General features: G+C 32.7%; 1 protein-coding gene across 8 annotated transcripts in view; it reads right to left on the reverse strand.

The window, feature by feature from the left end:
* The window catches only part of CLIP-190 (Cytoplasmic linker protein 190), a 63119-nt gene that overhangs the window by 37095 nt on the left and 13558 nt on the right, over nucleotides 1–12466 (reverse strand). For 2 of the 8 annotated variants that reach the window (XM_068773778.1, XM_068773776.1), the window contains exon 1: nucleotides 1702–2116. The exons of 5 other annotated variants lie outside the window; for them this stretch is intronic. In XM_068773778.1, the coding sequence (XP_068629879.1) occupies nucleotides 1702–1732 (31 nt within the window). In that variant the 5' untranslated portion in view covers nucleotides 1733–2116. Of the gene's footprint in view, nucleotides 1–1701; nucleotides 2117–12466 lie in introns of those variants that run through there. One more of the 8 variants, XM_068773779.1, reaches the window with a different exon arrangement.

The raw sequence follows: 12466 nt of genomic DNA on the forward strand, positions 1-12466 counted from the left end.
CCTGATTTTATTAATTATTCAAACAATCGAAAAGTACGTCTCAGAGTTAAACAGACGAAGCGAACCGCGGCACGACCAAACGCCGAGTTTGGGGGAGGACCCATAGGCGTAAGGGGAGGCAAGAACAGCGCAACACTACAATACTTTACCTTATAAATAACTTGGGTCTTGCGTAACGTTAATCACGAAGTTCATTATTTATTTAACCCTTATGTAATAAACACTTTTAACAGCAAACAAATTTAACAAAATCTATAGTTGTTTAATGCAAATCCATTTTATAATTTCATAACCAAAAACTATCAAATGACTCAACTTTTTCTTAATTAACATGACATCTAAAAGAGTTTTTACCACAGATTGCGACGAATTTGGCCATTTCTAAAAATTAAAATATGTAACTGTGGCACTGTCGCCCATAAAACACTAAAAGTCTTTCGTATTTAAATATATATCTACAAGACACGCTTGTTTGAAAAGGATGAAACTAAGCGGAGAAAGCTTCGAGACGTATCTTTAATGGTAAATGACCATAAAGGATTTCTTTTAGAAATTCTTTTAGTCACACCGTGTATGCAAACCGTATAAAGTGTAAGTGAAACGCATTTACGGATTAAACGTTAATGTAAACGATTATTTCACATCATCAAAGCTTACCAAAGTCCACGTATAAGTTAGATAAAATATTTGTATGTATATAATGACTAGGTGGTCCCACTAGATGAACCGTCGCCATAGTTAAAGTCACGGGAAGTCCCTGGATGCGGGCACCGCAAGACCGTTCATCGTTGATTTTTGCGGAAGTCCTATGCCTAACAGTGTCTATCGTCTGATATAATCATGCTGAGTGTAATGTATTAACAAAATTAAATTATTTCAATTGCTAGTCTAAAAAGGATTGGTTTCCCCCCTGAAGAGCTAAATCGATTCGGAGAATGCAAGTTGTCGTTTGTATTGTGGAGTATTCTAGACAAACATTATATAAGAACAAGATAGTTTGCACATGTAATTTATGATCTCATGCGGCTCGAGTCACGATTTAGAGCAAGCGAGTCTGAATCCATACTGCGCTTTGCAGCATTTTCGTTACGGATTAAGTGAATGTCCATTGTAATGTTAAACTGAAGTAATTCACAATGTATAAATAATTTAATATTAAGTTTCATGTCATTACAAATTTGTAGGCTTTTAATACGTGTAAATAAAATAATATCTCGTATTATTTTATTTAATCAGAACGCATGTTTATAATTAAAAATAATCTGGACAAACCGTTGATAATTAATCGAACGAGTAGTAAACCTCGTTTTTATACTTATTATTACAATATCATAAAATTTGTATTTTGATTGGTCAATCAAAAATATTCCTGACATTAAAATCGAATAATAAAAAAGTGAAAACATTAGTCAGATTCTATTTTTATCTTTCACAAACAAGCTTATTAACCATAATTGAACTAATGAATGCTAATGCTTGATATTAGTATGTGAGTAGCGTCTGAACATTATTGATAGCTCATTTAAAGATACCCTACTAAACCGATTAAATATAGTTATGATATTAAAAATACAAGTAATTATAATTGAGAAATTAAATATATAAAGTAAATAAGACGAAGTAATGTCGACACTTAAATTAATGGAGTTTTCACGAAATTGTATAAGGTATGCGGAGTGCAAAATATAAGATAACACTTACCGGAAAAGCTAATTTTCGTTTCGACCGGCATCGTAATCCACTTGCTTTATTTTTTAATTATTTGAAATATGTAGCCCAATGTGTTAATTTGTGTATTAGTCGGTAAGGACAGATAAGCAAAGTTGGTTTAATATTTCAATTGCAATTGGCCGATATTTGTGATGTATGTGACAGGTCGACACGCGCTGATCGTTCGCTCGTCGAGTGTGTACTGACTGGTCGCACGCTTCCCACGCCCGCGCGCGCCCGCCCTTACGCGCCCGACAGACCCGCGGTTTTATTTTCTCAGCGCCCGGCGTCCCGATCAAAGGGGCGGATATTAATACAGATACACCACCGACGATACCTCGCAGTAACTTAAAATCTACGTAAACAAAAAATTATATGCGCATTTAAATCGTACCGCCGGTTGGTTTTCGGAATATCAAATGTATTGCGTGACGTTGACGGATAATATTTCATTTGGTTTTTTTTTTTTAAATAAAAGAGATAAGATGAGAGCAACAAACATATTAAATATCTCGTCGGAATATTAACTAACTAGTAAAATTTGAGTGTCTAGTCAGTAACTTAAATGTCGTATCTACGTCAGACATTGATTTGCAACGCAAATAATTAAATTACAATTATCACAACTTTAGAAATCCCATTGATTTGTTTAACACACCGTATGTTTAATACATTTTGCAACCTGTTTGCTGTACGTTTTCCAAGATTAGAATAATAAAAGTTAAATTTTAATATAAAAAAACTAATTTTATCGTAAAGTGAACTTATCAAATGACGGTAATAAATAAAAAAAAAGTAATATTTCTCTAGAAAAATAGTCTTGAGTAACAAAAAAGGTACCGGACTTAAAAATTAAAAATACTGTACCGGTTTTATGACATTCGGACCTTTTTACGTGTTTAAATAAAACTTTACATTGTTTTAATGTAGCTATTGCAATTATAGCCCGTAGCGATAATTTAAACAAAATATCTTTTTCAATGCACGTGTAGGAAAACGTGTTTATTTATGTGCACAATTAAATAAATCTAATAAAATATTAAGCACTTGAGCCCTCCGTTGTGCAATGAAGGTTTACCACTTTTACTGTCCGGTAGAACATATATGTTTATGAAAGGATTGCGTTAAATCCTGCTTGGTTTCATAGGTACAAAAAAGCTTTAACGGGTGAATGTTTAGTTCATTTGTGCAAAAAGTTTTTAAAATTTACTACTTGTATATCCAATCACTGTGAAACATGTTATATCAATTATTTTTTTCTGTAGTAATGAGCATTCCAATTTTTTAACATTAAAAGATACCCTTCATCATATAAAAAATATCTAATCATCTTGTAAAGTGAGAGCCCCGTATGCAAAATAAGCTAAAAGAGATTGTGGCTAATATCGTAGGCAGGCCAATAGTTGCGTCACTAATCTAGTTTTTCTCTAAAAATGGATATTCATGTTACTTTGTGGATATGTCGCAACCCGAACATTGAGTGGTACAAGCACGCGATTTCTAACAGGTCAAAGAAAGCAAGCGGTGAAAAGGTTGAGCATTCCGATTCACATAACCGCATCCGTTTTTAAATATAATCTTACTTTTACAGTGTATCTATGTACAACCTTTATATATTTATACCTGACTAGATATATTAGATCGTAAGAAAAGTAAGTATAAACAGAGCGAGATTAAAAAAAATTCAGATGATAAGTTTGTCTTGTGAAGTAGTAATTATAGATGATACAGCAAATACTTACTAAATTACTAAATGTAATGTAATGTTAATGTAATATATTTTCAAAGTTATTGCCATTTCAATAAGTAAATGTGTACTATTTAGATATTTTTTTTAATTATTATTACTACAAAGGTTTATGTTTTTTTTTTAAATTTAATGTAACCGTCAGTAACCTGCCTGCCTGATTTTAAACGATAATAGCACCTTTTATAAATTATATATATAAATATATAAAATTTTAAGAAAACGGGTAGAATTAATTTGATATTGTTGGCATGAAACAAAAAAGTGGCGCGTAGTTATTGTTAATTTTAATTTCATGAGGTTAACCACTGCTTGTTCTATGACTCTAAAACACTGGTGTCACATATATCATGATTTATATCTTCTGTGTAATAATTTTAGACTATGGTTATTATATTTCAAAATAAGCAAAAGCTTCTGAAGGGATCCGCAGAAGAACCAAAGTCAAAGATCTAGTTCGAAGAATTGATCTTCTGAAGTCGCAGTTGACGAGGCACATCGGTAGTGCAGCCGATGGCCGTTTACGTGGAAAGCTTCTTGAATGGCAACCGGTGGACAAACAACATAGTTAAGGTCGCGAATATTCGCTGGACGCGGGCAGCGCAAGACCGATTATCGTGGCGCTCTTTAGGGCAAGCCTGTCTTACTGTGTGAGCGCATATCGTCTAAAAAAAAAGAATATCAAGCCTATATAAGGTTCATATTTTATGTAGCTTCAACCATAATGTTTAAATGTAAGTCATGAATATAATTACGAAATAAACACTTATTGGTTCGTATGACACTCACTGCACTGGTAGTTCGCAGGTACTTAAGTTCGTCAATTAACTGCAAATGCGTCGGTTTCTTAATAATGCGCAGTAGATACGAAAGACAGATGGATGCAATAGAAATGATTAATGGCCACCAGGGCTTGTGCAACGTAAATGATGCGATTAATATATTATTACGACACTCGATATTTTAATGGATTATTTTACGATGAATGATTCCATTAATACTAAATATATATTTTATTAACTTCGTAGGGAGACGCAGGACACAGGCCTCTTTTGAACGTTGCTATTTAAACGTAAATATGGGGGAGGCTTATATCCAGTAGTAGACTTCCTGCGGCTGAAATTATGATGAAATTATATTTCTATCATAACCCATCTAATTGTAATTTTATTTTATTATTAGTTATTTAAAAAAATCTTATAAATAAATTTAGTGTGTTCGTTGAATTTAAGGTAACAGGTATAAATTGTATACAATAACAAAATACAGTTGAAAGTATTATCTACCTACAACGGTCTAATGCGTGCGTTGAATTATCTCATTTTCATGTATAATATGGATTGTCCACCAGGTCATAATTTTACGACTTAATCATCATCATCATTATTTCCGAAATAAGAGATCATCTTTTAAATATAGGCCACCTCCATAGGACGGGTTGAAAACAGCCTGCATCCAGCATCTTCTGACGACCTTATCAAGGTCCCGGACGTTCTACACTGCGCTTGCTGGTCTGTGGTCTCCACTTGGACTTATCAATTAAAGACCCTGTCGTGGTAGTCGTTTCAGCCCATAGATGCTCATTGCAAGGCATCAGCCTCCGCCAAATATATTTATAAATATTTTGGTGGATACACCATAATTGCCGTGTTTGGCAGGCGGGTAGGCGATTTTATGGTAAGAAGAGGACGCTGCTGCCCATCCAATGGAAACTTGTGAGAAGTGGCAATCCTATATAAATAAGGCACAATCGAACCCGCGACCTATCATCGATGTCCCAGTCCTGTACCACTGGCCTACCACTGTTGGAACACAGCTAAGACCTAGAGATTAATAATTGTACCGGCACATAAGCAAAAATTCTCTTAAGATTTTCAATTTTATTAAAGTTTTATTTGCTTCATTAATGGGACTTGGATGTTAATTAGTGAGAGTAGCAAAGGTTGTATGAAAATTCCTTACCTAGTCTCATGTTTTTTAATTATTTAAAAATAGAGGTGTTAAATGCTCTTATTACTGGTGTCGCAGACGAGATGTTACATATAGATATGAATATATGAGTAGACACTGATTTTTCGAGTAATTTTATCCTAAGCGATAAAACATATTTTCACGTTGATGGTTTCGTTAATCATTTGAATTGCTGTGTTTGGGGTTTTGAGATCCCGCAAGTGATTTACGAATAACAACCGGAACGAATTACGGCTACCAAGCTATCATTATTTTATATATTGGTCAATAATGAAAATATGCTGTTCTATCATCATATAACGCTCTATTTTATATAACCACAAACACTCATTTGTCAAAATGTCCCTGTGTAGGTAGATCAACAATTTACTGCAATTTACTGCTAATTAACAATATGCGTTAATTTTAGGAGCCATTATATACGGGCTTACCGTCATATAAGTTTTTAAAGTTTTGCTTCATAAAACGTGAATAAAATCAAAACCAAAGAAAGCTAATAGCATAAAAACATTACTTTCATTGAGTTTTACACGGCATATTATGTATGCAAAAATAGTTAATATTGAACACGGCAAGAGATTCAAGCGACGAATGAATTAAATGCATAGCTGAAAGTTTTCTCATAATTGAACATTGTTCCTAAGCTTGATTTATTTGAAATGCTTGTGAGATTTCACACTTCTTCGCAGAGTTTTTTTTTAAACAAAGAACACTTTACGTACGTCTTTAATTACATAATTATGACGTTTGAAAAACAAGCAGCCGCGCTCATGAATTAACAACAGTCTCTCATTTTTATTGTGTTATGTAAAGTTTAATATGCACAACATGCAATGTGAGCCGTACAAGTTTATTTGTGGTCAAAATTGAAAAGTACATCACGTTATATTCAGTCAGCTGTACGGGTTGTAATCTATAGCTGACATCGACAATGTGATTTTTTAACGTGTTTAGAATATTAATAAAAATAAGTAATCATTTTATGTAATCTAAATAATTGAAGACTTAATTGAATATTTTTATTTTAAAATCATTAAAAAGCGTAACATAGATATGTCAGTGTTAATTAGAGGTCTTACATGTGTTAGTTATCATAAAAAAATATTTATCCTGGCTTCCACTGCTGTCTAAGTGGCATTTGCAAATTCCACGAGTTGGAGGCTTGGAAGCTTGGAGGCTCCGTGGAAAGACTCAACTCGGGCGGCTATATACTACAATTTCACCGAATTGGGAAACCGCCGGATTTTGCCGGGTTTCGCCGGGATTGTTTAGGCGGACGCTCCTTGGGCAGTCACTCGTCTTTAAACAGGCACTATAGATATTTAACGGAATTAGGCGTTACCTTGCGAAAGTCCATCCTAAGTAAGAAAAGGACCAATATTTAGCCACTTCCGCACATGCAGTGGTAGTCGTGCAACAAAGTGCACCGCCCGCCAGCCCGCTGATAAATGCGTATGCGGCAAACAATGCGAATTACACAACGGCCACCGTCAAATCACTCAACCAACTCAACTCACTGCATGTGCGGAAGTGGCTAAATATTGGCCCTTTTCTTACTTAGGCACTATAGAGTACATGGTATTAAGTAACTTCTAAAAATTAGTTACCTGTATTTCTTTTAAAATATAAAAAATCTTGTAATTCTTGAGTTGACTAAAAATATATATATATACATGATTATTTACTTTTATACAAACAGAAACACTTTTTATTTTTTTCTCAAACACGGAAAAATTTGCACGAGACTACACATTTTAAGTTAGATTGAAATAAGCACTTTGCATGGACACAGTGGTTAGTACTTAAAAAATGAAGGCTTATCCGGTTGTTGCTTGTTAGGCGTCCTAAACTCCTATTCCTTACCGTAATGAGAAGGAAAATAACAAATTCTACATTACTTAAAAATTAACAGGAAAATCCTTGGATACAACAAGGTGATTGAAAACGGATAAGGTGACTGAAATTTCAAGGTCTAATACATAATTGCCAAGTATACTTTTATTTTACATACTCCATAGCACCAGTCATTTGTATATTTAAAAAATAGAATAGTTAATTAGTTGTTTACATTGTATATCAGATCTTTATAAATACATGTCAATTGTAATTAAAATAACTATGCGCTTATAGGTAGAAATAAACGTTTGCAAGTTCACGAATTTTAAAATTTTGGGATGGTTATAATATTTTTCTTTCTTTATTTTAACTGTATTGGTAGTGACATAGTAGTAGTGACATTTTAAAATAAAACTTTTCCACGTAAAAAAATTATGATGCACAAGACAGGTTTTTTTCGCAAATAAAGTTTACTGTTAAACGACTAAAGTTATACTGTGTCTATTTTTTATTTAAAAATTAGCAGCAAATTAGTCGTTTTAGCTTAAAGGATACCCAATGCCATAGAGGCTGCCCTCAAAGATATACCATAATCGCCACGCTTGACAGGCGAATTTGCGATCGCAATGTAGTATTATGGTTCGCAGAGGATGCTGCTGCCCATCTTCTAGAAATTCGTAAGTGAGCAGTGGCAATCCTATATAATTATAGCATAAAGTGTGAATTATTTAATTTGTATTCCGGGAATAGAACCCGCGACCTACGATCGTAAGTCTCAATCCTATACCACTGCTTGACATGTTAGGTGGAACAGTCGAGATCGAGATTTTTTTTCTTTTCAATTTCTTTTCTTTTCGAAGAACACAAAGCAGTAATTATTTTTTAGTTGTATATTTTTTTTATTATGGAGACATCATTTAAATACGGCCTGTTTAAAACACACTGCTCTACTAAATTAATTAAAAGCTATTCGACCCGTTGTCCTCTATTAAATCTTCATTTCGTACATACTGTTAAAATTACTGTCGGCGAAACGTCTTTCGAAAATATTGCCGGGACATGACTAAATGTCACATCTATGCTAATTACATTTGATTTTAAATAATTACGTGCCATAAGCCGAACGTGGTTAACACTAGCTACGGCGTCGCTGCCAAAAAAAAACGACCATCAGGCTTTACGTGACCACGTACGTAACTATTAAGACTTCTAGCTACAGATATCTACAATTCGTCGAAATAAAACATACGATAAGTTTCGATCTTTTCGGCTTGTAAGTAAAACTGGACGTACAGCAATAATATAAATAAAGTAACACATGCTATAATGTTTATCATTACTAATAGCCGGTAATTAATAATGGACTCGTAAATAGCTCAGTGGAGCAGTGACCGGGTGGAATTCAAGCGATTCTTGAGTCATGGAGCTGTTCGAGTTTGCAGCGGAAGGCACGTACCTTCGTGCTCTTTGACCGGATCACATTTCTGCTAAGTAAGGGACCGCTTCGTAGGAATTATGGTTCGGTATTAATAAGGCTTTTGTATTAAGTTACATTTTTTCGTCAATCAATTTAAATCGGTTCCAAATAAAAACTTTCATATGTAATAATATAATCTATAATAATGGGCTATTGTGAGTAACCATTATACAGGTTGATCGGTTTAAGATGAAAAAGCTTTAAAGGGTTGAAGGTGTAAGTTCATTTTTATCAAAAAGCTTCAAACCTCTTACAATTATTTTCAACAATCATTATAAAGTAATCACTGAAATATTTCTATTGGAATGCGTTAGGCCTATACCTTCTGAAAATGCAAAATCTGCAGAGACAGCAAACAATAATCAGTTTTAATATGTAGTATTCCCTACTTTGAAAACGCCTTTTTGACTATATTATCATTACTTTATTTATTAATTCCAAAACCATTGACTACGTACATGAATTGACAAATAATGAACTATACATTCGCCTCCTTATACCTATAACCATTCACCCTGTATAAACAAGCAAAAGATATTTTCAGATTTCTCTGCGTGCATATCAACAGGTGGAGAAAGCAAATATTAATTATTCATCCTGGTGTCCACTCACATCCCGAGATTTTTTAGTACGAAAGCGTTTTCCATGATTATCCAACATTTGAAGTCTACGCAAATACGTCTACAAACATCCAATTTCTAACTATAAAAGATTAAAGAGATATGAGATATTTTTTTTCTTTGCTTAATTGAATATTAATATGCTTCATTAAACATTTATTTGTCGGTGTGTTATAACAAAAGTAAATTAGATCAAATTGTCACGCACCATTAAATAAGCCTACATTTGCTAAGCGTGCTGCAGTCGGTTTGCATGCACATATGAAATTACGCATAGTGAGAGATAAAATATGGAATATGAATAATTGATGAACTTCATCTCAAAATGCGCTTAAGCGTAAATAGAACTGGCGTATGTACAGGGACAGAATTTCTACTAATAATCATAACCAATAATATCTTTGTAAAACTTATACTTACAAATAATTTGTGAGTATTCAAGCGTGGTCTGCTGGAATTTTTAAGAGTTCGATTGGCTAGACTTAATCCGAGCCTGAATGATAAATGAACGCAATGTCGTGTATACATGTTTAAATCGAAAAGAGAAGTTTTTGTGTAGGTCTTTTGAAGCCGACTCTTAAAAACACTTCTACTGTCGACTTCAAATTTATACAAAAAGTATTATACCTTGTTTATTATAAGTATTTATGCTTTATACATATTTATGTATGTATGCCTCGTGTGATAAGACCGCCCATTGTACTTTTTTGTTTATTATTATGAAATTATTTAAACGTATGCTGACGTGTACAATGAAGAATATTAAATTTTAAAAAAGGTTATATATTTACTATTTTACATAGTTTATTTTTATTACGCAGATTTTTCATTTTCGTTGAAAGTTAGGAAACATGCTAAATCATTCTGAGCAATTTAATTTTATAACATACCGGTATTATAAAGAAATATTTATTTTTCGTTAGTCCATAGTGTGAACGTTAAAGTTATGTATAATTAGTAATTCGGAAAGATTTATTTTATATCAAATGTTATTGGCCTGTTGCGGTCCAAAAGAAAATACATATTAATAACTGTTTATTTTAGTGGTCACTGCGCTTGTTGATTTAAAAAAATAAGCGCTTTTTTTACAAAAAAAAAATATTATTTTGTCTTTCTAATTCATACACTGCCGCTAGGTTACTAGGTTTATGCTTTAAGATTTATAATAGGATAAGTAAATCTCGTGGTTTATAAGTGTTAATTTAATAATCGTTCGAAATGGCTGGGCCATCCTCGAGTTTGCGCCTAACAAAACATCTTACATTTTATTTTTATTCAGACCTTTATTATACATGAACATAGATATATGCCACATAACAATTAATATATACTTTGCGAATCGATTTCTCTATAATCGTTTCATAATAAAGAGGCTCAAATACGTTAATTATAGTAAATACACAATGTACATGATAAAAATAATTGGACATTCGTGTCATGTCGACACGGAACTGTAAAAACACATAACTATGTGATAATTTTCGCAATCGCATAAAACCGACGAGATTATCTTCATTCAAATACGCGCTTGAAATTTTGTCACGTACCTCCGTTGCATATCGAATCACATTACGTCCGTTTTCACTTTTCCAAGAATTATAACCTTTATTCTGCGGAATGCCAACAGAGTAAAACTACTGAGCAAGGCACGTAAAAATCGCAGAGTTAAATACACAATAAAAAATTATGGTACATTTCGCTTTAAGAGAATTTTTTATTTTAGAAAAAAAAGAAAAGTAAAAAACAAGTATAGCGTCTGGTATTTCTGAAAGGAATGGGGGAAAACAATGACTATTGTTTACTTGCGTCTAGGAGTGTACTTAAAACGGATCTTGTAGCACCCGAAGTGAACTCGTGTGAGCACTCCAGTTGTACAAGTGTGAATAAGTTAAGGATCTCTGTGGTTAGTAACGTAAGTATAGGTTGTACTTAAATACGCGTTATACAGAAAGATTGGTTATTGGTCTAAAGGCTTTAAAGACGTGAATGTATTCTTTATTTGCAATCAAAAAGTATAAAAAATGTTATAATTTAAATTAACTTGTATAAAGTTACGGCACTTAAGTGTTATATTAATTTATCTTTCTATTGGAACGTGACGAGACAGGCTGCAGGGCTACAAAATTAGTTTTAATTTTAGTGATCTAAACTTTCAAAACACTTTTTCTAACCATATTATCACGACGTTATTATTTCTGATTTTTGGATGAGATGTACCTAACATTAATTGACAGTAAATATTTTGGCCTCTATAAAGCTCTTGTGCATATAATCTATCACTCTGTATAAATAATGTTTAAAAAAAATTATACCCTCTCAGATTTGAAATTACAAATTCTAAGCAACATTAATTGAAAAATCCAAAAAAATAGTTAAATAAGTAATAATGCCAAAATATATAAAGTACGTAAAAAATTACGAGTTAAAGAGTATAATTTTCACAGCAAAACTTAAATGAAAAAGGACGCATCTATCTTTGATATAAAACAGAATAACAGAGATTAAATTCCTTCCATCTCCACCTTGACAAAAAGTACAATTGTCTAATTATTTTTTTAATTAATCTTAACGACTGCTTAAATAACCGCATTTACATTGAGAGTGGTAGATTTTTCTTCCCAGAACATTACGACATAATTATTTTGAAACAATAACGTCATTTAGTAATATCAACAAGCTCAGCACGAAATGTAGATATCGTGTTACCGTGAGATTGAAATTCATACATTTGCTGAGGTGTGACTGGCGATCAAAATGTAGCATTCAAAGTCACGTACAATAGCCCTGTTTACTAAACGCTGCCAACCACATAGTTAAACCTCTTAAATTTACACACAAGCTTTTATTCGATCAATAAAAATGTGAGGTTATTTATTTTAATATGCAATCCTAAATTAGAAAAGGTACATACACGTGCTTCCTCTACATTTGAGCCATTTTTGGCTAGTTATAATAGTGATTATTTCATTATTTATACAATTTACTTGTGGTAGGTAATTCTAAATGCCGTCTACGTAGATATAGTCATGACGTCAATGTTCTTCAGTATAAATTGAGGTAATCATAGTATGCTATATTTTCTTAATTATTTAATTAAAACTGAAA

The sequence above is a fragment of the Battus philenor genome, unplaced genomic scaffold (assembly GCF_028537555.1).
Source record: "Battus philenor isolate CCGP_79_NKW_IND1 unplaced genomic scaffold, ilBatPhil1.0.hap1 SCAF_6, whole genome shotgun sequence".
NCBI classification, from domain to species: Eukaryota; Metazoa; Arthropoda; class Insecta; order Lepidoptera; family Papilionidae; genus Battus; species Battus philenor.